Source organism: Takifugu rubripes, chromosome 8 (genome assembly GCF_901000725.2).
Source record: "Takifugu rubripes chromosome 8, fTakRub1.2, whole genome shotgun sequence".
In the NCBI taxonomy this organism is placed as follows: Eukaryota; Metazoa; Chordata; class Actinopteri; order Tetraodontiformes; family Tetraodontidae; genus Takifugu; species Takifugu rubripes.
In genome coordinates this window covers 15,803,260-15,829,198 of record NC_042292.1, presented here as the reverse complement: position 1 = coordinate 15,829,198, position 25,939 = coordinate 15,803,260, and the positions used below count along the sequence as shown (strand labels likewise).

The window sequence follows — 25,939 nt, the reverse complement described above, 5'->3', positions numbered from 1 at the left end:
ATTTGTCTCCCAGGACTAATAATGATCAGACTGAAGCTGGACTCAGAGAGAAAGACGGAGAGAGATGAGGTCTTAGTGGAGGTGAATATCTCTCCGCGGGGCTGTAATGACTGATATGAACTTGGGCCCGGACGGTGGGATGTGGGGAGTGAGAACGAGAGGAGAGGATTACGCTCGGAGATGAAGAGGAGCTGAGACAGAACAAGTGGGGGAAAAAAAGCTTGATTAGAAAATGCTCCTCGTCCCCCGAGAGGGAAACTGGAGAAGAAGCTTCTTTACACGAAAGGCCACTTTGCTCTTGTGGAGCCCATTAAAAATGGGCCCTTCACCATGTCAGATTTGGTGCTTGTCCCTCTCTGGACTGGTGTGCAACAGGAGATAGAAAGAAACCTTCTGGGCCAACAAGCAGACAGCTTTGGACCGCTCAAATGGCTGTTAGCAACAGCTGCTAACAGTAGGCCGAGGGCCAACCTGGACCCTCTAATCCGCATGACGTCTATGAGTACCTGGAGAAAATGTGCGCGCCAGGGCCCTGCTTGTAGTTGCATTTGTGGGTTAACGTAACGTTAGCATCTATGCTAACCACTGTTATATTTATTGTATTTTTCAACACGTTATAGTGAAATGTAAAAAATGAATGAGAAAACTGCACAGTAGCATGTAAATCTCTGATCACTGCCCTCTCTCTCTCTCTCTCTCACATACACACACACACACACACACACACACACACACACACACACACACACACCATATCCGAACCATCACTAGAGGCCATCAAGATTTATTTAGCTTTTATTTATACAAGCTTAAAGTCAAACCATCCATCTCACACAGAATAGCCCCCAGCTTTCATTACTCTGTGTATGTGTGTGTGTGTGTGTGTGTGTGTGTGTGTGTGTGTAAGGCAGTAGATGACACTACTTGCATGTAAGCAACTTTAATGTTTATAATGATATACAGTCCTTCATATGTGTGCCTTTACCCATCATCCTCGGCACCTCTGGCGGTGATGTTGACGACGACGGTGGCGGTTTAAGTTGTGTTCTTTAATAATCTCACTCAACAACACAATTACAAAGTGTCAAACTGCGGCGCGAGTGTCTCAGGGCCGTGGAGAGCGACAGCCGAGCTTAGTTTCCATACGAGATTTCTGAAAACAATTATCAACTGGAATTAGTGCCCGGCGGACACGCCAAAACATCAAATAACTCCCCTCGCTTTAGCCAAAACTAATAAAACTATATGTTCAAAGGTTCGTGGTTGTTGCTAACATCTGTCCCAGTGACTGTGCCATGACGCTAGCTAGCTAAAATTCTCCTGAACCTCTGACACGTGCAAAGCCAAGTGATGCCTCTCGGGAGGGACTTGTCCACAGGTGTATTCACGCATACAACATGCATAAATATGGACTACGCTGAAATAGGCTAGCGTGATCTTGCACCAACGGGGGCTCACAGACTTTCATCGTCACTTGTTCCTGTGTGAATATCTCATCAACAGAGCCACTTCCTGATCTCGAGGGTCCTCTGCTGTATTCACACATGGGGCTCACTTCACCGAGGGTGCCGGGAGGTAAAAATCTTGATAAAATGAGGCACAGATGTTTGGGTTGACTCCAGTCAGACGTACACGTGTGACGGCAGGTTCGCCGAACAACACACGAGTTCAAACACCCTAATCACACATGATAAAGACAGAGCGGCAGGATTAGCGCTCGTTAATCCCGCTCAGATTTCCAAATCGCCCATCATTTAACGCCTGTATATCTCCACACGCATTGGACCAAGCAAAATTCTGACCTTTACCCGACACGACCACGTGTTGGGATAATTAATGAGTGTCGGACACGCACCACAGCAGCTACAGGAAAAGCGCGGCTTGTTGGGCGGAACATTATCTTCTGCATTGTTTATGAAGACCACGGACAATTGACAGCGGATCAAATGACTTAATTGCGCGGCGCTTTTGTGCTTCGGTCCATTGTGTTAAATTTACAACACCATTGGAGTCAGTTTGATGCGACGTGTTGGAATTCATCAGTATTTATAGTTATTTCCGACGTAGATGTGAATTGCTCATAATTAGCTAAATCATTGCTATCGACTCGCTTTTGGTTGGAGGCCAAAGAGAATATCGTTTTATGGAGCGCAATGACAAATTGCAGACTTTTGCAGGTCGTTTTTTTGAGATCCTTCGCTCTTCCGCCGCCGTCATCCGGCCGGAATGACTTGATTACGACCCAAAATTGACGACATTCCCATCAATTTTTGCAAAATCTTATGGGAGGAGAGAGAGTCAAACCAGATATAAAACCTTGATACGGACATTTCAAACGTAAAAAAAAAACGTTCTTGGACGCTGTCGAGTCTCGTGTTATAAACAGTGAACTCGTCCCTGTCCCCCCCTCCCTCTGTCCTCCACCTCTCCTTCCCTCTCTGCCCTTCATCCCCCCTTCCCTTTATCACTCCACTCGTAAAACCTGCTCATCCAGAAAGAACAGACTTTAAAGGAGGATGAGGGAGGGAGGAAAACGGATGAACGGAGAGGCCGGTGTTTGTGATCGTAAAAATTTCAAAATCTTCCCAAATTCAGTGAAAATGCAACGTGGGCTTGGTCACGGAGGCGTCGGAAATGTGTTTTTCTGGAGAGCCCAAATGTGCCAAAATGCAGCTCAAACTATTTTCCGCCTTTTTGTGCTGCCCTTTCGGGGAGCCTGACACCGGCTGTGCACCATTTAATTTCACAGAACCTGCTTAGCTGGAGTATAAAGCGCCACAAGAGACACGACGTTCCCTTCACCTGCATCGGGAGTTTAACCTCCTTCCTCAGGGACACAGGAATCGGATAGAAGCCCCTAATCCACTAAAAAGAGCGGGAAAACAAAGAAAAAGTGTGATTTCTAGTCTGAAGGTGACAGGATACAGTCCCAATTCTTCTTCTGAACCCAGTAAAGAGGCCAAAAACACATCTTTTCCCAGTCCTCTCATCTTCCCTTCCTCTCTTTGTTGTTGATGAAAGTGACTTAAAACATGACCTCCGCCTTTCCCTCTCTTTTAGCATTAGCGTCCCACCATCCCGATACTCCCCCTCACTCTGTTCCTGTTGTCTTTGCCAGCAGCGATGTCTTCAAACTCTGATTGATGACGGTTGCCCTCGGTTACTGTTGTGTCCTGCTTTCCTTTTTTTCCAAGCTTCTCTCGTTTTCTCTCTACTTTCAAAACTTCAACACCTTTTTTTTTTTGCTGATGCAAAAGTCGACCATGTCGAATCCTTCAGGGTGACAGTTTTGTGACTAAAATGACTAAACGCTAATCGGGCTTCTTTCCCGTGAATAACTAACTAGCTGGTTATCGGGGCTTTGATCTTCATTCAAACTGCGGTTTGTGCTCGCCTAACTCGGTGTGCTAGGCGCTAAAATTGAGTAGATTAACGACTGAATCGGTTTCACGGGAACGGACCAGTCTGGCTGCAGCATTCTTGGCCATCTTTATTAATTGTCTATCTATTAAACGTGTCTTTTAATGTTTATTTCATTATTAACATATAATCAGTGTCATCAATCACGGTGACAGCCACCCATTGTCAGCCCGGAATGTGTGTGTGTGTGTGTGTGTGTGTGTGTGTGTGTGTGTGTGTGTGTGTGTGTGTGTGTGTGTGTGTGTGCGCGCGTGTGCACGTGTGTGACAGGGGACGGAGAGATAAATAAAGGGAGACAGTGAGTGTGCATCTGATGCAATTTCAACAAGGTGTGTAAAATCAATAGACCACGGCGAAGGACAGAGGAGCCAGCGCAAGAAGGCTAGGGAAGGGAAGATCAAAGGAAAGAAGGAGCAAAGAAAGGAGGATCAAAGGAAAGAATTGTTGGACAAACAGCACAGGAAAAACAAAGGACAAGAAGACACATAAGACATTTCATTCCCCCTCAATGTGTTGATAGGATAAACTTTCAAGTTGGTATGGTGGGGTAGGATAGGGTAGGGTAGCGCAGGGCAGGGCAGAGCAGGGTAGGGTAGGGTAAGGTAAGGTAGGGTAGGGTAGGGTAGGGTAGGGCAGGATAGGGTAGTGTAGAGTAGGGTAGGGTAGAGAAGGATAGGCTATGTTGGGGTAGGGTAGGGTAGGGCAGGATAGGGTAGGGTAGGGCAGGAGAGAGCAGGGCAGGGTAGTGTAGAGTAGGGTAGGGTAGGGAAGGATAGGGTAGGTTAGGGTAGGGTAGGGCAGGGTAGGGTAGGTCAGGATATGGTAGGGTAGGTCAGGATAGGGTAGGGTAGGGCAGGATAGGATAGGGTAGGGTAGGGTAGGGTAGGTCAGGATAGGGTAGGGTAGGTCAGGATAGGGTAGGGTAGGGCAGGATAGGGTAGGGTAGGTCAGGATAGGGTAGGATAGGGCAGGGTAGGGTAGGGTAAGATAGAGTAAGATAGGGTAAGAGATAGCAGATTTAAAGACATGAAACCCAAATGTTTATGGAAAAGAGCCTCAAATTGCAACAAAAGACACAATTGAACACTTAATGTGCTCCTTTTGATAAGGACTAAAACAATCCCTGTCTGAGCTCACTGTTGCCAGTTCGACCTCGGGGAGAAAAGCTAAGTGCTTGATGGGGAAATGATTCAGAATACCAAATATTGAAATGCCCTTCAGGGCCATCGCTGAGTGCTGGGAAAGGAGTCAGTCGTAAATTTGTTAAGAAGTCAACATGAAACCTAAATTTGCACTGAAAAATTCCTTCAAATAAACAAATCAAAAATCCACTGGCGGGGGGGTCCCCAGGTGGTGCTGCAGTCTCCATTTCCTCGGGAAAAAAATAATAGATAAAATCAACAGGGGACAATGAAATGGCACGGGACGAATGAAAGCGCTTGGACGAGTGCTGGGTTTTAAATTTTGACTCAGAGAACTTTATTGATCCGGGCGCCAAACGGAATTATGGAAACGAACTCGGAGCTTTGAAGAGAAGTTCTGCTGTCGTTATCGTAAGTCCCTCTAATCCATCATATCTGAGAATCAAATTAACATATATTTACACGAACACACACACATTTAAATACAAGCTTTCACATAATTTCTCTCTCTCCCCCCTTACACACACAGAGGGGGAGAGAGAGGGGGGCCAAATCATTAGTTGTAGGTTAATTAGTGTTATAATTAATAACCCAGCAGATGTGTGAGTGTGTGTGTGCACGCACGTGGGGTGGGTGAATATGGGTAGTGAGGGGGTCGGGAGTTAAATCATATTAATTTCCACATTGATTAAGCAATAAAAAAGACTTTTAACCAGCGGGGGTGTATATCACTTTACCACACAAGCATCACATTTTAAATCTATGTATTAATTAAAATGAATCCCTGTGTGTGTTTGTGTGTGCGTGCGTGTGTGTGTGTGTGTGTGTGTGTTGTGAGACTTCCAGAGCGAGGAAGGGATCAACACTCTTTCAAAGAGATAAAAAAAAGTGAGAGAGGGAGAGATTTGAAGGAGGAACGATAGCAAAAACATGGATCTAATTCAGAGAAAAGGATCAGTGACAGGGAGGAGGGAACGTGTGAGAGGTGGAGATAAAATGAAAGGAGGACGAGAGAGGCGGGGGGGCGGGGGGGCTGCTGCGTGATTGGATAAGCGCCAGTGACTCTTTGAAATTGCCTCAGATATGCATTTCAACATATAGCTTAACTTTTCCCGTAAAGATAACGCCTCCGTCAGTCGGGAAACTTTGGAAAACCGACTTGAATTTGATCGGCTTTGAAGGCCGAGCGGTTTTTCGCTTTGACGTGCGACTGATCTGCTTTTTGATGTGGCCCGAGCGCTTTTTAGGGGCCCGCTGAAATTTGGACAGGCTCACGTATGGCGGGGACCGGGAGATGAACGGGTTTCTGCGAGCGCGCGCTGGGACGCCGCAAAGGTGGGAAATAATTGAGTCCTAGCAGCGCCGCGGAGGCACCGGAGTGAGTTACTGGCTCTGTTCGGCTGCCAAGGCTTTCCCGAGACCCCGCAAGGCCTCACTGAAGGTAAGCTCAATAAAACACTGCAGGCTGGAAGGTTAAACCTGCAGCAGGTGAGATTTTAAAGCTGGAAATACGTCCCGGCTTATCAGCCGGAATCACAAAGAGTCCTGCGGAGGAAAGGAGTGTCACATCAAGAAGACTAAAATGCTATTATGGGAGGGGGGAAAAATCTGGGAACGTGCCATAAAAACACTGGGAAAAAGGAAGCCAGAAGCAACGCCTGATAAGCCCTGGACAACAAGGAGCGTGCCGTCTGAATCGACGGCTCAAACCGTTCCGATCGGACATGCTAAGTGCTTTGATCTGGCTAAAACCAGACTTCCAAGGTGCCTTTTATTCGCCAGGCGACCGACTGAAATTTTGCGAACTCTAATCCAGCGGAACAACAAAGGCGTTTTCTCGCATTTCTCACCGTGACTCGGTTTGGTTCCAGTCATTTTCCGTGGCCTCAGCTGGGGTGTACGCTTGTAAACGAGTCGTCATGTGGCACATCCAGCGATGTCACTCGTGGCTTGAGCCCCAGGGGGCGCTCAAGAGGCTTTGGCTTCACATATGAGGAGCTTCCACATGGCCCATCCTCATTTACAGCCCAAGGATTTCATTGCTACTGCTATTGCTAAGGCTAGCAGTATGTCATAGAGCAAGCACAGTCATCTCACACACCCACCCACACACACACACACACTAGAGCTCAACATTTCGGGCACAAACACAAATACTGCGGGGTGTTTGGAGAAAGAGCTGATGAGAAGATCAATCATCAGCTGTCAGGAGCAGCTAATAGAGTATGAGAACAACATATTAAGGATAGCGGTCAGATTAACGTGCGTGCCCGGCGTGAACTGTTAGTTATTGATCAAATTTAGCTGATTAGTTGGACAGAACACATCGATACGTGCAAAAGAAGAAGCAGGATTAGCCCGTTGAGCTAACGGTGGCTGCAGCCACCAGCAGTTGGTATTTGGACCCCGGTACCTTCACAAATAAATGCTCCTCTTTTCACAAAAGGTTCATTAATTACCTTCCAAGGCGTGCGGCTGCATTATCAAACTCGCCGTGCGCTAACAGGGAGTATTGTTAGCAGCCAGTGGATCTAATTTAGCACGAGGAAATATGGCAACGCGACATCCCGCGTAACGGTAATTGATGGGGTTTTAATAGCTTCTGGACAACAATAGATGCAATGAAACGCCTAGCGGACAGTAGCGGTACTGCATCCATGAACACACAAACACACGCACACACACGCACACAAACACAGTAAAGCAGATTAATGAAAAACTCACATTAGACAGAATAGTTTCACTAAAAACAATGTCGAGGCCCAAACAGGAAACAAAAGCAGCACTCTTTTCTTTGACCTCCTTAATGATCCATTACAGCTGTGTGTGTGTGTGTGTGTGTGTGTGTGTGTGTGTGTGTGTGTGTGCCTGCATACTGACCTTTCCCTGGTGTTAGCCAGTCTTAGCCATCACAGGAGGTATTAATGAACTAATCACATTAAACGGAGAATCATTAATCATCCCCCCTCAGCGCTGTCACTGCCACGCAACGCCTAATCAACTCTATTGTTTACACACACACACACACACACGCACACACACACACACACACACACGTATAGCTGGAAAACACATAGAAGAATTTTCATCAATTTCTCTATTTTCTCACCTGTTTGTTCTTTTAATTTACATTTTTCCTCTCATCGTTCCTCCTTTTTCCTTCTTTTCCATGAGATTTTCCGTTTTTCCCTCCGCCCACGTCACCCCCCTCTCATCTTTGTCCATCTTTTTTAATCCACTCTTTCTCCCTTACTCTCCATCTTTCATCCTCTTCACTTTGGACATTGTTTGCTGATTCAGCAGCAGCATCATTAGGATGCTAAAACACACACACACACACAGACACACACACACACAAACATGTCCTCTCTTCATAATTTTTTTCTAATGGAAAAATGCTTGTTTTCATGAACCAACGTCAACATTATTCAATTTTAACCAAATTTGTCAGTGAGACCTAAAAGTCAGCAACCCAACGACAACTTTAATACACTCGCAGATGAGTGAAAATGGCCGAAATGTGCGTGAAGTGTGCAAAAAGCCGCTGTCTTTTAGCTAGCAACTCATTTTGAGAGCTAACGAAGTGGAAAACGGCTCCTAGATTAAACCTTTCCACTGTAATAATGAGCTGTACTCCGATCCGTTTAACGCTCCCTTCTAATCCACGACTTTTGAAACAAGAATTTATAACCAGCCGTGTAATTTGCGTCAATATTGCTGTGTTTTAATCATTTTATGGGCTCATCCTTGCTTCTTTTCATGTTTCACAGTCTCGCTAATCCATCTTTTTGCTCTAAAACCCAAAGATTGGCTGAAATGGGCGACCATTTTACTGAGCGTGGGGTGCTTTTTTTGGGCGAGCGCTGATCACCAGGTTGCCCTGGTTTCCAAATGGCGCCCTTTATCCGAGAAGGTCAACTCGCTTTCACGGCCTCGCAAAGGCCAGAAAAGTAAAAATCTAAGAAAACAGACGTGTGTGTGCCGACACTTTCAAGAGAACGTGCTGGATTGCGGAAGCCGCGCTAACCGTCGCGGTGAAACACCCTTTTAGACTCGGCGCCTTCTAATCTCTGTAATTGTCAAAGCGAAAACCTTTCAGCAGACGTTTCACACCGACTTCCATTTCCTCAGTGTGAAATGGGCTCTTCAGTCGTCTTAACTGGCTTACGGCCGTCCCCCTCTGTTTCAAAGACAAATCCTATTTTCAGCTCTCATCAGTCAAGAACAGATGCGAGGATGTCTCCGTTTCAATATCTCCTTCAGCCCCACACACACGCACACACACACACACACACCGCCTGTTGCTGCTCCTACATTTGGAGACAAATCCCTTTTTCTGCTTTGCCCTCTCAGACAAAAAAAACATTTGTCTCATTTTCATACGCTGCCTGTTGCGCAAGATAAAACAGAGCCAAAGAACGTGTGTGTGTGCGCGCACGTGTGTGTGTTCTTCTTACATACAACATGATGAGAACTAAATCCACTTTTCTAATTCCAGATGAGGACATTTTTGCTGCTCATAAATTTAAAAAGTCAATAAAGTGTCCTCACAGTGGTGAAAGTACAGATGTGTGTGTGTGTGTGTGTGAGAGAGAGAGAGAGAGAGAGTGTGTGTGTATTGAAGTACCTGGTAAAAGGGATCAACGGGGATTTGCACAGGTGGCTCGACCAGGTTTGGCCCCAACTGGGATCACAGGTTTGCTCCCAGTGGGTCACTCATGGAGTCAAAGGGCAGCAGGTGTCGCAGATATCCTGGACCCAGATGAGCATCAGGGAGCTACAAGATGTGGTTTCCACCTGGATAACACACACGTGTGTGTGTGTGTGTGCGTGTGTGTGTGTGTGATGTATTGGGGATGTAACTGAAGCAGGTGAGTAACCTGTGGTTCCTCTGAATGACCAGTTCTGTGGGGACAGAGTTGACATTGTTGGAAACACACAGGCTGTATTTTTCCCAGCTGATAGCATCTGCGTCTTCAGATTTCCTCAACTTTCCCACATCCTATCATCACAATCAGACCGCCATTATTTCCATCAGCCGGGCTGGAAAGTCCGCATGATGTCATTTATGGTTTTAAAAGGAAAACAAAAAAGACCCCTTGCCTGCTTTAAGTTGCTCGGTGTTGACGGCCGCCGCATGTGTGCGATCTAACGGCAGATATGTCCCAGGTCGGCCTAACGACCCTGGCTCTTTTACAGCAGCTCGGCTCCAGCATGGGAACTGGGAGCCCTGTCTGTGGCCCTCAGCAGCGCGATAACAGCATCCTGCTAACCCTAACCTAACATCGCCACGACAACGCGCACAGACGAGTGTTTGCTGACGAAGGAGCTGCTTGGAGAACCCAAAACAGGTGGGAACCATTAACCACCGTAACTCTGCTGCCGATCGGAACGATCATTCACTGATTGTCTGGAGACAGTGAAGCGAGCAGGCGAAATGTCGCCGGTCTTTGTCGCCATCTAGCGGTCCGATCTGTCAATACAATACCACTGATCACGTGATCCGGAGTGTTCCTCGAATTCTTTTTCGATATTGCGCGCACTGGATTCCACCTCTGCGCCGTCTCCGACTGTATTTCGTGTGCGCGCGCGATGAAGCCCATTAAAAAGCAGTTTTAATGGTGTCAGCGACGGTCTGGCGGCTCTTTGTTGCCGCCGCGAAATGTGTGTCAGTCGAGGAACCGGACAAAAGGCGGCAGAGACCGTGAGAATGCGCCTTGACCAACATTTTACGCGTGTGCCACGCCGGCATTTGTCTGTTTGTGAAGCACTCGTGCGCGCACACACGCACACACACGCAAAGTGCTCAGTTCAGGCTGGAGGCAAAGCGAGCCATTGCACTACTAGCCTACTTTAGGACAGGTCAGTGGTCTAAAAGCGTCCAGCCACCGTGAAATTCATATTATTCCCATGAAGGACACACACGCACGCACGCACACACATATGCAGCGTTCAGAAGCGTCTATTTATATAAAAGTTCTTTTTAAGAAATTAAATTGTGGTTTTAGTAGCACAGCTACAACCGGTTCATCATTTCCTTTATTGCTGTAATAAACTGTAATAAAGTTATTTCAACACTCGGGATGTCTCGTGCGTCTTTACATTAAAGCAATGTATATTGCCGTAAATGTCCAGGGACTTTTTTAAAGTTTTATTTTGGATTGATGCTCTTGAATCGCGGATGTTGCTCCTCTTCATCTTCAGGGTCGCTTGCGGTCAGACGCGGAAACGTCAGCGCGCCATCCACGCGCGCCCCATCGATGGCGAGGATGATGATGATGATGAGGAGGAAGAGGAGGAGGAGGCTGAGGAGCGCGTAAAAAAAGAGATGGTTTCATTTCAGGGGGTGCGATGGATGAGTGTTCCTCCTGACATGGAGGAGCGGCAGGAGCGGCAGCAGGCGCGGCAGCGGCCGACGCGGGCGCTGGCCGCCCTCACGAGCTTGTCGCGGGTCTCCAAGGAGACCAAACTCCGGCTGCGCGTGATCTTCCTCGACGACAGCGAGCGCTCGTTCGAGGTGGAGGTAAGTTACACTAAAGTTACTTTCCTAAAAAGTTCATTTGAAGCTGCTCAGCGTCTAAGTGTCCTCATAATGATTCTTTGACGAGTGCCGCACACGTTAACGACGGATTCTGCTCGAAATGTTGACGCAAAATACGAATAAAAAGCAAAAGTGGCGCATTGTTCATACGAAATTGCTCATATTGCCCTTTAGTTTGTATTGCTGCTGCGGTTTATTCTAACACCACTCGATTGCACTCATCATAAATCTTATTTTTGGTAAAATAGTTTCCTTTAAAAAAAATATATATACCGTCAAATTTAGTTTAATTCCCCTTCTCTGCACCAATGGACGTCGTCAGACTCCTGATTTTGTACAACGACCCTGTTCTGGAAAAGCAGATTGATGGCCCGCTTTCTCAACACGGCGGCGTCGCCTGGGAGGCAGTAACGCAGCTAAAAGAGACTTCACTATCTGTGTGTGTGTGCGTGCGTGTGTGTGTGTGTGTGCGTGTGTTGCAGCATTGTGTTAGCTCCATTTTCCACCACTGTGCTTTCTCTGTAAGTTTTCCTGCAGCCTCCAGGACATCGGGAGCATCCTCACTGGAGGAGGGAAGTAGTGATGAAGGGATGGGGGGGTTAGAATGGATGAAGGAAGGAAGGAATATGTGGAAGGATTTCCTTCCTGGGCCATGTGGCAGTGCTGGAAACACACAACCAACCAACTTCGGTAACAACTACCAGAAACAAAGAAGCGAACAGATGATTGATTTCCCTCCTCGCTGCTCCATGATCTCACTCTGTTCATCCGGGGGCGACCGTTTATTTCCAGTAATCACCAGTTGGTCCCGTTTCCCCTCCTCCTGACGAGTAAATGAGGGACATCCAGCAACCCTCTTGCTGGCTGCTAAATACTGGCTAGCAGACAGCGGAGGCCAAAAAAACACCCTGAGATGCAGCAGCAAACATAAAAAAAACAGCAACTCTATAATTAAATACAAGAAAAAAGTGTTAAAAAGGCGTTAAATGAGTGGAGGCCTCTGATTTCAGCACTACTAGTGAGCACACCAGCCATTCCAAGTGCACGTGTGAGCGGATGGACAAATATTCGCATGGTTTTCAACCCTGCGGCGCCGCCTTTAGCTCTCGGTGAACCGCTGTTTCCTTTCCCTGTCTGTTCTTTGTTGGGGGGGGGGGGGGTCAATTATGACTTCCCCTGCAGCTGACATTGAAAACTAAACCTATAGTTCGTTCACGGCAGATAACAGTAATTACATACATTCTCATTATGCAAAGCACTTGAGTAGAGGAGGAATTGAACTGGACGTTGAGCCCGGGGATCTCCCGAGGGTCTCCGCTCTGGAGATCCAATTATCCCCCTCACCCTTGCTGTGATTCTTCCCCAGCAAAGGGTTTTAGGGGGAGACTTCTTCAACAAAGTCTGTGGTCACCTGAAGCTGCTGGAGAAGGAGTACTTCGGTCTGGAGTTCAGGCACCACAACGGCAACTACGTAAGGACACTGGATGCACGTGGACGTCGGGTTGAAGCTCTGAGGGGGGCCTTAAAACTGTGTGTTTGTCGCTGCAGGTGTGGTTGGAGCTGCTGAAGCCGCTCGCCAAGCAGATTAAATGTAAGTTTGGGTGCATCTATACCTTCCTCGTGAAATATACAGACTTGACGCCTCTTCTTCTCTCCGTTAGATACCAACGACCTGTTCTTTAGGTTTATAGTGAAGTTCTTCCCACCTGATCCAGGTCAACTTAAGAGGGGACTCACCAGGTAATCACTTTAGACGGAGGCATCACTATTTATCGTACATTAACATAAGCCCATGCGTGTGTTTGTTTGCAGGTATCTTTTTGCCTTACAGATAAAGCAAGACTTGAGTAACGGCGGCCTGACCTGCCACGACAACAGCGCCGCCCTGCTGGTGTCTCATATCCTGCAGTGTAAGTTGGGGTCATGATTAAAGAGGCATGCGAATCCAAAAAGCCGCTCTCCTGACACCCGGTTGGTGACGCGTGTTGCAGCAGAGGTAGGGGACCATGACGAGGAACTGGACTGCCACCATTTGGAGATGAAGCACTACGTCCCAAACCAGGAATACCTGGACCACAAGATCATCAAGTTTCACAAGAGACACAGGTGACTCACAAGTGAATCGGCATATTAACAGTCAGAAATCCAACTCTGATGGTCAAGAGTTGTCCCTGCAGGGGCATGTCGCCCGCACAAGCCGACATCCAGCTGCTGGAGGTGGCCAGGAAGCTGGACATGTACGGCATCAGGCCTCACCCCGCCCACGACGGCGAAGGCATGAGGATCAACCTCGCCGTCACGCACTCGGGGGTCCTGGTCTTTCAGGTATGTGGCCGAAGCTCGTCCGTCTGCGTAGATTTGGAAGGAATCCAGGAAGTCCTCTGTCCGTTTCAGGGAAACACCAAAATCAACACCTTCAGCTGGGCGAAGATCCGCAAGCTGAGCTTCAAACGCAAACATTTCCTCATCAAGCTGCACGACAAAGTCGGAGTGAGGCTCCGTTTTGGGTGAACCCGTTGTTTCCCCCTTTTTTTTTTTTGGACGGGTCGATTGAAACTGTGCGATTCTCCCATCAGCCTTCCTGCAAGGACACGCTGGAGTTCTCCATGGCCAGTCGGGACGTGTGCAAGTCCTTCTGGAAGACCTGCGTGGAGTACCACGCCTTCTTCAGACTGCCGGAGGAGCCCAGCTCCATGCAGAAGACACTGCTCTTCAGCAAAGGCTCCAGCTTCAGATACAGGTAAACCCCCTCAAAATGAAATGCTGCGTTTTCCCTGGTGTTTCTGTGAAAAATTCCATCTTGTGTGGCAGCGGGCGCACACAGAAGCAGCTCCTGGAGTGTTTAGGATCAGGCGAGAAGAAGCTTTCACACTTTGACAGGTAAGACAATAAATAATCCTCTTTATTCATGCAGCACATTTAAAAAGTATATTGTTCTTCCAGGACCTTTGGCCCGTCCGACTACGATCCCCGACAGTGCCGCTCCTCTCCTGACCTGCTCACAGACGTCTCCAAAGAGGTAACAAAATCGATGTTTCTGAAAATTGGTAACGCTCCCAACGGGCGCCAACGGGTTCTGTCCCCCCCAGCTGTACGAGCACACCCACCCCTTCGCCCCGATGAGACACGCCTTAGCCGTCTGCAGCCAAGATGCTCTGGACCCGCGTCTCCAAGGTGGCGACGAGGACGATGTCGACGAGGCAGAGGCCGGGCACCACCAGTCGCTCTACGGCATCGACCAGAGGACCCGGCCTCTCTGCCAAGTCACCCCCCTCTCGCCGTCTTCGCTCCACCTCTCCCCCAAGATGAGATCGGTCTCCACCTCTGGGATGGAGGAGATACGGTGGGCGAGGAGTGGAGCTCATCGCCAAGCCCAAAGGCTAGCCGGCGTCTACGGGAACCGATCACGGCGTCGGCCCAACCCCCAACCGCACCCGGACTCTGCCCAGCAGCTGGTTCTCCTTTACCCCAACACCCCTGCTTACCAGTATCACCCTGTGCTCCCGTCCTTCCCACTGGCTGCTTCCTCCCCTCTCATACAACACCCTTACCTGACAGACTATGTCAGCGTTCCACCTGTAGAACGCATCCCGCTGGCGAGACGGCGGGATTACGTGACAGTGGACGACCTGCCGCGGCCGTCTTTCTACCCTCCATCCGTCTCGCCGATACGACGGAACCTCCGATCTGGATCAGGCGGTCTGGGAGCGGCCAGAGTGTACCAGCCGGGAAGTAACGGCATGAGGCACTTGGGTGTCGGGCGTGTGGAGGCGGGGCATTACAGCGACGACTCCACCTTCCTCCCAGGGCTTCCTCGCCGTGTGGCCAGCCAGCCGGATGTCAAGTTTCAGCATTCCAGGACTTCTAACCCCAACTTTAACCCCGCCTCCGAGTTCCGTCCTCTAGGTTACTATCCTCACCTGACCCGCCCCTCCAGGCCCACCTACCTCCCATTAAACTCCTCCCCCCTTCCCGAGCGGCCGACCTCGCTGTGCATGATGGGAAGCGCCGTGGGAAGCTACAGCGATTCGGAGCCGGAAGTGTTCTATCCCTATTACTTCCCACCGGTGCTGCAGGGGAAGGTGGTCCGGCATCCAGGGCTCGCCAGGATGAGATTTTCCTCTGGGAGTCTCCAGCTGGATGAGGAGGAGGAGGAGGAAGAGGGGGAGCAGGAAGACTCCGCGGCAAAGGAGAAGACAAAAGAAGCGGCGAAAGGAGAGGAGGAGAAAAAGAAGGGCGCTACAAAGGTCACAAAGGTCACGCTTTAAGCCGTGACTGCGATGACCTCGTTGTTCTGTCGCTCAATAAAACCTTTGGTGTGGCGGAAACGGGTCCCGATGTGGTTTTAATTGACAGATCACACAAAAAACACTCTCAGACGGCAACGACCTTCGATCAAACTTAAATATTTATTCATAAAACTCTAAGTCCCGCTACAAAACAGACTACATTCCTGCAAAAATCTCACATCTTTCATTTTACACCCCACCCCCCCCCTCCCTCGGCAAGCGTCGTCGCGTCCCTTCCGATATATAAAAAGGCAAAAAAATATACAGTGAGCAAGTTTTATAGTGTCTTTGGTACAAACGGTTTCTCCTGTGGAGGCTCCCTTTGTGCTTACGCTGCGTTTAAATAATGTCCTCACGCATGGAGAGAAGAGTTCTGGCACCATCCTCGAGAGCCTCGACGCGTCAAAACTAATGTGTGAGCGACTGTAAACGTTGACGTAAACCTGACAAGTTTGGACGCAGGCCTACTTAGGTTGTATAGCTGGGCTGATAATGTCCGCCTTCGGCTCCCGACAGCCTCCGTCGATCCCATCGGCTGCTCGGAGCTTAAAAATCATCAAATTTACACCTGGGGAGGGGAACGTGTGCTGCTGGGATGTTGGCAAAAGGGATCTGTCTCAAGTGCTACTGAAGAAACGTCTGGAAAAGTTGCGGCGGCCACCTCCGCGCGTGCTCAACGGGGATAGCACAACTGTATCGCCATGTTGTGCTGTTAGTCACTGTCCAGGGGGCCACAAATCATCAAGGCACGTGATGTTTAACTAAACTCTACTCTGAATAAATGAGGACAAATAAAAACATTGTCTTTCAATCCTGGTCTGGGAGATATAATGAATATTATATAGTGTGTATATTACATTAGTGTGTGTGTGTGTGTGTGTGTGATGAGGAGACGTCGCACAGCAAATCTCCCGTTCCCAATCGTCCAGCAGCGCCGCCGTATGGAGACACAGTCTCTCTTCACACAACGTTACTTCCCCTTTGAAAATGTCCGCCCCTCACTTGGCCGTGAATCTGAGGAATGGCGGTGGACAGAGCGAGACGATTGGTACCGGCGGTGAACAGAAAAACGCGGGAGAAACAGGGAGGAAAATACCGTCCCAGACACACCTACTTCTGGTACCTGGCAATGATGTGTGAGACCATCCTGTCCGTGATTCCTGGACACACGTCCTCGGCCAATCGGATGTTGCGTTCCAGCTCCTCTATGGCCAGACGCTGCTGCGAGTGCTCCTTGTGCTGCTGCTTTAACTACAAACAGTGAGAAACCCCGTTAAACTGCATTTATTCACGATGGGGACGCTGGTGAGCAAGTCCAGGTTTGGGCACCTAATGCTAATATGAGTTGGAAATAAACCCTGTGCATTTACATACACGAACCTCTGTGAAGACAGGAGAGATGACCGTGGTCAGACTGGCTGATTTACTCATCTGATCCGGACTCTAAGGGGAGAGAAGCAGATATGAGGTGAAAAAAGGCACAAAAACCTTTTTGTGCTATTTTCTGCCATCTAGTGGAGACACAGCAGAATGCAATCAATAATACACGCGCAATACCATCAACATTTATGGAGCTGTGACACTCACCGTTCCATTCAGGACCTTTCTCCCTTCCGTCTTCTTCTTCCTGACAGTAGTGAAGGACCACTCTGGAGACTCGTTGTTCTCTTTGTTGCTAGACTCACTTTACAGGCACAAAACACGCTAATGTTACTCAGGAACGTTTAAGATGGGCGCCCTAGACGCGCGGGGCGACGGCCCACCTGTCAGAATCGTCAGAGCTGCTGTCGCTGTGGCCCTGCTCCTTCCACCTGCGGTACCTGTCGATCAGCTCGCTGAGGTAGGACGTCTTCTTGCAGTGTTTGACGATGAACTTGTGTTTGAGGAGCTCCTTGGCTGTGGGCCGCTGCAAGGAGACACACCAATGAAGAAAAGGCTGACGGGTCCTTTCGTCCACCAGGGGGCGCCAAAAGGCAACTATAATTACACATCAGAGAACTTGAGCTGTCCCATCCTCCTCTTATAACACTCCCCAGACGAGTTCGGGCTAACTTTGGATCTTCTGGTTTCCTCTAAACTAATATACAATAAATCTCTACTTTCACCAGATCTTCTAACCTTTTGAGAGCGCCTCTGGGAATTTTGTGTCTCTTTAAACCTCTCAGCGTCCATTTATATCTTTTTAGTTAACCTATAATGGGTTCATTGTGTGTATTCATTAACCCCGTTACCATGCACATTTGGCATGTTGTGACCTGAGCTAAATTTCAAGGGACAATAAAGTGGTTCTTATCTCACATCTGCAGTCATCAGGTGATGATTAAAAGGTGACAAAGCGTTTTGTTTTCCATCTGATCTAAGCTCTCTGCTCGTTGTACGTGTTGCACCGCATGTGTCGGGGTCTTACGAAAGCGGGGTCTTTGTTCAGACAGGCCTCGGTGAACTCTTTGAAGCTCTTTGAAAAGTCTCCGGTCAGCGTTGGCGCAGGAAATTTGGGGATGTGGAACAGGACTCGCATCGGATGCATGTCTGAGTTCGGAGGTTCGCCTTTGGCCAGTTCGATGGCCGTGATGCCCAGAGACCAGATATCAGCCTGGAGGAGAACAGAAAAAACAACAGACAACGGCAGCTGTTACTCAACGCAAGCCAACGAGTACTTCCTGTCTGTCTGTGGGCGTGGCAATCCTGCTCCTGCCGAGTAGACGCGGCACACACGTCAACACAAACACAGATCGTAGTGCTTCGGGTGAAAGTTGTGCGACTCTGTTTGCACGACAGCTGCGACGGTCGCCGAGCCGTCATCTGTCAACCCGACGCAAACCGAGGTAAACAAACTCTCCGGAATGGCGCATGCAGGCGGGGGTGAATGTCACACGGGTGTGCCTCGCTCCATCGGCCATGTGGCAGGCGGGTCAGCTGCTCATGCACAGAGCTGCTCTGGGGTCACATTACAACAGGATGTTCTGTCACCGTTTGACTGGCTGCGGCTCTGTTACACACCAAACATATGTCAGCCTGTAGCAGCACCCCCCCGACACACACACACACACACATGCGGTTCTCATGCGGTCCTGGACTTTTTCCTGCTGTCACCGCTATCTATCCCACCGTCCTGCAGATTTCAATACAACACAAACTGCAGTCAAGCTGCGTCCCCAACTTGAGCGTGCTCAGACACCCCCCCACACACAGGCGTGATGGGGTGGTTTATTCAACAGCTCGTCCCCTTCAGGTGGATAAACACAAGAAAGGGAAGCAGATTAATCCACACAGGAAGGTTAATCCCAAACACCGACCATTGCAACCTTATATTCCACACAAATTGCTTCAATTGGATGCAAATAAAAAAGCAGCAACACTGGAAACTATGCAAACAACCTCAAAGGCGGACACGGCAACAAGTGCACTTGGGCTGATGAGCCGTTTATATTTGAGCCTGTTACTCTTCTGCACGATCAACTAAAACCAGGCAAATGCAGTCAGGGTGGAGTCCCAGTGCAGAAAAATCAGAAAATTATTCCATTGAGTTTTTCCCTCACCACCAACAGCTGATTAGATTAGCTAACTTCTTACATAAGGGCCCATTGCCTGTTATCTCCCACAACAATGTGCATTTTTGTGGTCTGAATCAACACAGCCAAAGTCACTTTCACATCGTCGTCCAGCTCTGGGGAATTGGGATGGTTACGTCTGAAACGGCGCGCTCTCGGGCTCAACGCCCAACAAACAGGGCAACAAGAAGTAGCAAAGCAAACTAGCTAGGACATGCTGAAGTTAGGTGCTTCGGGTGGGAAACACTCACCTTGGAGTCGTAGGCGGACTGCTGGATGACCTCTGGAGCCATCCAGAACGGCGTCCCCACAAAGGTTTCCCTCTTGATCTGCGTATCCGTCAGCTGCCCCGCCACACCGAAGTCAGCCAGTTTCACCTGGCCGTGCTCCGACAGCAGCACGTTGGCAGCTGTGGAGGATTATAAGCATCATTAGCATCGATTTTGTCCCCATTCTCTCTGGAAAATATGCCTTTTACTCATTTTTCCCCCCATCTGCGTTGATACCATCCCAGTCAAAGCAAAAAGTAAAAGTAAAGCTACTGCCCAAAATACCTGCAGCAGCCATTTGTTGTACCAGCAGGTACAATGGCCCAACTATCCAGACCCTTAAAAAATGGCTGCCCCTTGGCTCCTAAAGAGACCCGCCACCAATTCAGCGTGACGCAGCAAACCATCTGTAAAAACAGCTGCTGTAGAGAGTGGAACGCCGCTCTTCCTTCTCTCCACTACTAGCACAATTCCGGAAGAGTCTCCCAAATCCCAAACCTTTGATGTCCCTGTGGATCTTCTTCTCAGAGTGCAGGTAGTCGAGGCCCTTCAGGATCTCCTTCAGCATGGTGGCAATCTGAGACTCATCAAACGGACCTGCCCGCAGCTGCACACACACACGCGCACGCACACACACACACCATTTCCACTTGAGCATTTCCAACTCACAGCATTACTGAATCTCCTCCACAGGACTGAGTCACCGACTCTAAATGAAAGGACGTTCTGTCACCTTAAGAGTGGAACCTTTATTTTTTGTTCTTACTTCGGCTGCTCACTTTCTCAATAACTGTGCTGTCTGAAAAGGATCAACTTGGCTTGGAGTAGCTCCACACGCGGAAAAACATTGTACTTGTGCAGGTTTGCAGACAGGAAAAGCCCTCCCAATCACAAAGATTCAATCCCTAGATGAGATATTGAGAGATGTGATCAGACAAAACAGCACTTACCAAGTCCAGGGCCGAACCTCCGCCAAGATACTCCATGATGATCCATAATTTAGTCCCCTGGAAAACAATTTATTTCCTGAATGTCTCCTTCATCCACAAATATCCTGCACGTTTTATATCCCAGAGTCCCGCGTTCCTCACCTTCAGATAGGAGCCGTAGTACTTGGTGATGTACGGACTGTCGCACTGACTGAGGACCGTGATCTCCTGCTGGATGTCCTCGATCTCGTCCTCGGCCTCCTCCAGGTCGATGGTCTTTATGGCGACAACGCTCTGTGTGCGATTATCGATTCCTTTAAACACCTGCGGGGGAAGGAAACGGGAGGAAGAACTTTTAAAATGGGCAGAAGTTCAACTCCGAGTGAGCAGGAAAGGGCTTTTTCTGGGAAAAATATTCAATTAAAACCGGTTATGGAGGAAAAAAGGCAGCGAAGGCACGCACCTCTCCAAAAGAGCCCTTCCCAATGCGATCCAGCTTGGTGAATAACTCCTCTGGATCGATCTGAGTACTCTGAGGGGAGAAAACACACGGATAACCGGTTAGATTTATGGATCCAAGGAGGATTCTGCTTCCTGTCCAAAGCCCGATGTGCTACCAGAGGGTACATCACCACATAATTGTCGTCATTGGGCAAAAACTAACTCCCAACACACACACACAAACCATAAAACCACAGAAGGAAGCCAGCATGACAGTTGAAGATAACAGGAACTGAACACATACAGCTGCCCGACCAGACACACACTTATAATTCCATCTTTGTGAGGACATAATGCATTCCCCAGTTCCTCACCCTTAGCACAACTAAATGCCCAACCTTAACCTTTAACCCTGGAAGGAGCAGCAAGAACAACAGCCGACCGGACTTGATGACAGTCACGGCAACAGCAAACCTGTCACACTCCATCCTCCCTTTATCCATGTGATCCTGCATGACAGCATCTGCCCAAACCCACACAGTGACGCGCACACGCGCACGCGCACACGCGCACGCGCAGCACCGCTGGTGCTCAGCTGGGTGTGGGCAAATTCTTAAAGGCATATGATAATGGCATTGTATGCAAACAATGCCTTCCACTTTTACTGCGCTATTACTTATTTACCAGCTGTGGAGCGTGTCTCAGATAGTCAGTTATGTCACCAGTGGGGCTAAAGTGGTTACACCCACGGGGCAACAGGGCAAAGAGCAAATAGCCAGTTGCTAAATTTAAGAGAATGGACCGAGCTCTTATTAGCAATTACATTGCTTAGTAATTAAAAGAGCCAGGAGAAGAGGATATGGATAAATGCACGAGGCGCAGCTCTAAGCTGGGAGAAATGGTTGCGAGGCCGTTTAATATGCCATTTAGGTTTCCCCTCCGGTCTAAAAAAAGGAACAACTGCGCGCACAAGCACACAGTGACCACAATGTCGCCACACCCTTTCAGCAAATCCAGTCTAATGATACTGCAGGCCTGCGGAGAGATGGAGTGAAAACAGATCGGAGGATGGCAGACGGTGAATACAGAGGGAGAGGTAAGCCCGTCCACATCCTCCGGAGAGGAGCCTTCTGGTTAATGTCCTCTCTGCGCTTTAATTAACGTAAAAGGCCCAAACCAGCAGACCAGCAAGGCCCCGCTACGAACTTTTCCTGCATGCTCGGATCTGCTTTGTGGCAGCAGTCGGCGACCAAGTCCAACAGCTGCACCCATAACCTATTTCGGATCATTTCCCCGCATGGATCGGCATCATTTCCACCTGCCCTGAACTGGAATAACCTGCGAGCGTGTGGGCGCCCACAGAGAATTCTCTCTTTATCACTCAATAGCCCTTTTACAGCCGCATTTGCTTATCATTCCCGGAAAAAAGGATGTATGACCTGCGATTCCAGGCAGCACTGAACCATCCCAAACCTGAGCAGGGTTCTGATCGGGAAGCTCTGGAAGGATCAGATAATGTGCAATAAAAAGCAGGGCTTCCCCCAAAAGACTTTAGCTTTAACTTTAGCATCCAAAAACCTGAAACTTATGGATTAAAGAGAGTACAGAGTGGAAGACAGGAGGGGTTGTAAAGTGGAAGCGTTAAACTTTAACCTTTCCGGCTGGTTTCGAGGTCAGTCGGAAGTTAAACATCGACGATGGCGCAACCGTTGCACAACCTGCAGACTGGTGAGAAGATGCAGAACCAGTAGATGGGATTTTTGCTCCTTTTTTAGGAGGGGGGGGGGATTTTTGAGACTACACGTCATACAAATAATAATAAGTGCGAGTTCTGCAAGTGGTGAAAGGACAAACAGCGTCAGAGGCGAGCCAAGACTGGTCAATGTAAACCTTCTCCTCCCCAGCAGAACTTGGACAAGGCCGTGGAAACTCTGCGAGCGATGTCAGCGAGGCAGAGGCAGGTCAGTCCCGTGCGCTCGCTAATAAGCGCTGTCCAAATATCCACACAAGAAAGGCTCTGTGTGCGCGCGCGTTTGAAGTCACAGGTCACAGCTGCGGGAGGAGGAAGTACAAACACCACATTCTCCAATGTGACCTTTGCAGAGCCGCATCATGTGAAAAGCTCACTGCTCTTTAACGTTTCCCGTTCCGCTCCGGCTCGGCTAAGGGATATTTGTTGGATTATGTGGGCGCCCGTTTACTGATTTAGTAACTGACCAAGACCCCCCCCCCCTCCCCCCGCCCCCCGCCAAAGGTTTTCCACGGGGAAAAAAACGCCTTTAACACAAACATCCGAGGGGCAGAGGCAGTTCGGCGAGGGTGCTTTGGGTTGTGATTATTGTCACGGCAGGACCGTTGCTGGTTGGAGTCCTGGGAAAAAAGGTGCAGCTCTGGCGTCACAAAAGACAGAAGAAGAAAAAGAGGCAGAGGACACTCCCTGATGTTTGATCAGAGCCATCCCTGTCGACACGCCTGCAGCTGCGTGCATGTACCTGTTTGTGGAACTTGGACGCGCGCCGAGGAGCCTCGGCACCGCAAGAAGCCAGCTACCGTTTTTGTGTTAAAAGTGGGTAAAGTCCCCATCTGGGGGACGGAATCGCCCCGTCTGGGGAGACGAAACAGCCGAGAGGTTTGACACGGGGGTCGATGAAACCCACATTAGCTCTGGTGCAGTTTACAGAAACACCCAGAAGCTTGTCATTTCACACAGACTATAGATCCATACATCGATGGACAGGGTTGTTGTGGGGATAAAGAACCAACAGCGGAACAGTGGCCTCGCCGTCTCCTGCTCGGAAGCCAACGCACGCCGCCCGAGGCCACACGTGCTCCGGCTGAACCGTAAACATCTTCACAGCAAAACCTAAAGTCATTATTAATGAGTCATCCGGGCTAATTGAGCAACAATTGGGACGGGTTCTGCGTTATGTAATTTTCTTGCAGGGTGCAGGTTGGGTAATCAGCCAGGAACAGGCTACAGCGTCAGCGGTCCCACATCCAACCATCCCGCGACGCGCAGCACCGCCGGGAACGCAGGAGCATGAGAGCCAAGTGCGTGGAAATCTCCCCATAGAACACTTCCACGCCGCATTGTTCTCATTACTAGATCTCCAGGATGCAAAACTGCAAACACGCACCCACTCAACGTGCTCCAATTACAGAGCCGCTGTCTGAGCAGTCCTGGGGATTGTGTTAGCCTGCACGCGTCTATTAGAGTCATTAACATCTGTTAGCTCAGTGGTTCTATACAAACACACTAATGGAAACTGGTGGAAGCCACCGTCGCCGGCCCCCTTCGTGGCGACAGCTGTCACTGCGTCTGTTTGGTGGCGAGCCAGCAGCACGCGCCGAGCACGGCGACGAAGGGTGAGAACGTCACAGAATGACGTTCAGCATCGTGCAACGGGCCCCAAGTGTGCCAATCCAGCCCAGCTAACGCGCGTTGACCTTAAATCACTCCCACGTTGGCCTCAAACAGATGCAACCTCGTTGCCGCGCCGACATGCTGCCCTCGCTTCTGCAACCACACTGGACCATTTTGATCCTGAAGCTTTAAAATGCGAATCTTCAGACGAGCTTTTTTCTTGAGCACCGCTGTAACCTCCTGTTTTATCTCCCAGCTACTGGGACAAAACGCACGTTGTTCACGCAGACGTTTCCACCGGGACAAAAGTGTGAACGCTATCTTAAGGGCACAAGTGGTCGGAATACGTTGCACAACGGCTGGTTACATAAATACTCCAGACAATGTTTCTGGAACTGGGCGGAATATTTTCAGCAGCCCACAAGCAGCTTCCGTCATCTGTCAGTGGTTCCCCATTAAACAAAACCACATCCCTCTATCTTTCGCCGGCCTTTACAGGTGAAGCAGATGTTATCCGTCAGCCTCAGTGATGCGGCAGCTGCTGCCGGGTGTCAGGAAGGTGTTGACTGGAGCGGCCGCCCCGCCCGCCCGGGGCCAACAGAGCAGGCAGGGCGAGTGAGCTACCAGACAGGCAGCTCGTCCCACAGGTAGACACACCTGAGAGCTGGCCAAACAGGAGGGGAACAAATGGTTTATGACACAAGGTACACATCATCGCGTCTCTCGCGAGTGATTTCCTGATTAATTTCAGGACTAGAGCTCTATTGATTATGAGGTCAACCTTGTGGAGGTAACCGGGTTTTACAGGGGGAGCAAAGACACACCTTCATCCCATTCAGTCACAATAATGCCACATTACAACTATACAGAGCTATAAATAAGCTCAAGGAAACAGTGAGTCACCGAATCATGTACAGAATGTTATATATATGTTAAGAGGGGTGTCTTAAAACCCCAAATGCCTTGTGAAATATCAGTATCTTGCTCTGAAACTTCAGCTTCACTCAATGTATCATGTCACCCCAATCTCGGCAATATTTAAAATGTGAAAAACATTCATTTTAGATGACCAAATCCACATGATAAGTCCCGACAGGAACATTATTAAAACTGTTATTCAACATAAGAACAAACGTTTGATCGAAATCATAATACGCGCACATTTCTGCCCCGTTAATGGGCATTTGCAACACAATCTAATGACCTTTAACACTAAAGAGCCCGGCCAGACAACCAAGTCAAACATGCCGGAACATCTTTAAACAAATAAACACAGCGTCATTCTGAGGAGAAGGTAGTTGGCACTGCTCGTCATCAGACCCAACTTTTCAGAGATTTAGATCAAAAAGCAGGCAGTAAAACTTCAGGAGGAGCAGCGGAGTCACATAACACGAATATTTGTCGGTTCAAACCCACTGAGTCCACCTTTCGGCTCACCTGCATACCAGGAACTTCCATGGTTACTTCGAAGCAAGGACGCCCTTTTCTTCCTCCAGGTTTGTGCACGTTTTTCGGCTCTTTCGTCGAGTTTCGTCTATTTAAAATGTGAACTCGTCTTCGCTTTTTCCCCCCCCGAGGAAACGTTTGGCCTCGAAGCAGAAGTGAAGGAGAATATCCGTCAGAAACGGGAGGTTTGTTCGCCGCGGAGGGGAGGAAAAAAAACTACTGAACAAACTCCAAACACACGCGCGCGCGCACGAACACGTTCCGTGAGTGCGGCAGTAAAACGCGTTCAACCAATGGGAATGAAGAAGGGGCGGTTCCTGCCATAGGTTACTGCCCATTTCGGGGGCGGGGCCACGCACTGCACAAACGCGAACTTGACGCGCGGAGGTGATATACTGCCTCCCCGTGGTCACTTTTGTAATTTCAGAGACTTGCATCCATACCGCTATGGCTATTGTGTCTTAGTTTTCCCCTATAGTTTGATAATGTTTTGTAACTTACATTATAAAGTAAGAAAAAACTGTGTTTATTGAATCATCGTGTTCAT

General features: G+C 49.0%; 2 protein-coding genes across 3 annotated transcripts; one reads left to right on the top strand and one right to left on the bottom strand.

The window, feature by feature from the left end:
• The first annotated feature begins 10,925 nt into the window (after positions 1-10,925).
• On the top strand, positions 10,926-15,456 carry LOC101075634 (FERM domain-containing protein 7). Its single transcript, XM_003976616.2, has 12 exons — positions 10,926-11,085; positions 12,470-12,574; positions 12,652-12,694; positions 12,765-12,843; positions 12,916-13,013; positions 13,095-13,209; positions 13,281-13,428; positions 13,498-13,593; positions 13,680-13,843; positions 13,915-13,983; positions 14,047-14,122; positions 14,193-15,456. Exons 1-12 carry the CDS (start codon positions 10,936-10,938, stop codon positions 15,369-15,371), a joined length of 2,322 nt encoding a protein of 773 aa, XP_003976665.2. The 5' UTR covers positions 10,926-10,935; the 3' UTR covers positions 15,372-15,456.
• A 37-nt stretch (positions 15,457-15,493) lies between these two features.
• On the bottom strand, positions 15,494-25,651 carry stk26 (serine/threonine protein kinase 26). Of its 2 annotated transcripts, none has more exons than XM_011617588.2 (12): positions 25,384-25,649; positions 20,605-20,673; positions 20,304-20,465; positions 20,163-20,219; positions 19,711-19,819; positions 19,195-19,352; positions 17,800-17,985; positions 17,156-17,298; positions 16,980-17,076; positions 16,773-16,835; positions 16,516-16,643; positions 15,494-16,406 (listed from the first exon to the last, which is right to left on the bottom strand). In XM_011617588.2, exons 1-12 carry the CDS (start codon positions 25,402-25,404, stop codon positions 16,391-16,393), a joined length of 1,209 nt encoding a protein of 402 aa, XP_011615890.1. In that variant the 5' UTR covers positions 25,405-25,649; the 3' UTR covers positions 15,494-16,390. The 2 variants fall into 2 exon arrangements, with proteins under 2 accessions (XP_011615890.1, XP_003976661.1); XM_003976612.3 differs by having other exon boundaries at positions 16,282-16,406; positions 16,503-16,643; positions 25,384-25,651.
• Between the last annotated feature and the right edge of the window lie 288 nt (positions 25,652-25,939).

Excerpts from the sequence above, each read along its gene's own strand:
- LOC101075634 (XM_003976616.2), top strand. The coding sequence starts at position 10,936 with ATGGAGGAGCGGCAGGAGCGGCAGCAGGCGCGGCAGCGGCCGACGCGG. Across the intron at positions 12,695-12,764 it reads GCTCGCCAAGCAGATTAAAT|ATACCAACGACCTGTTCTTT; the intron begins GTAAGTTTGGGT and ends TCTCTCCGTTAG. Across the intron at positions 14,123-14,192 it reads TCACAGACGTCTCCAAAGAG|CTGTACGAGCACACCCACCC; the intron begins GTAACAAAATCG and ends TGTCCCCCCCAG.
- stk26 (XM_011617588.2), bottom strand. The coding sequence starts at position 25,404 with ATGGAAGTTCCTGGTATGCAG. Across the intron at positions 20,220-20,303 it reads ACTACGGCTCCTATCTGAAG|GGGACTAAATTATGGATCAT; the intron begins GTGAGGAACGCG and ends ATTGTTTTCCAG. Across the intron at positions 16,644-16,772 it reads TCTCTCCTGTCTTCACAGAG|TTAAAGCAGCAGCACAAGGA; the intron begins GTTCGTGTATGT and ends CACTGTTTGTAG.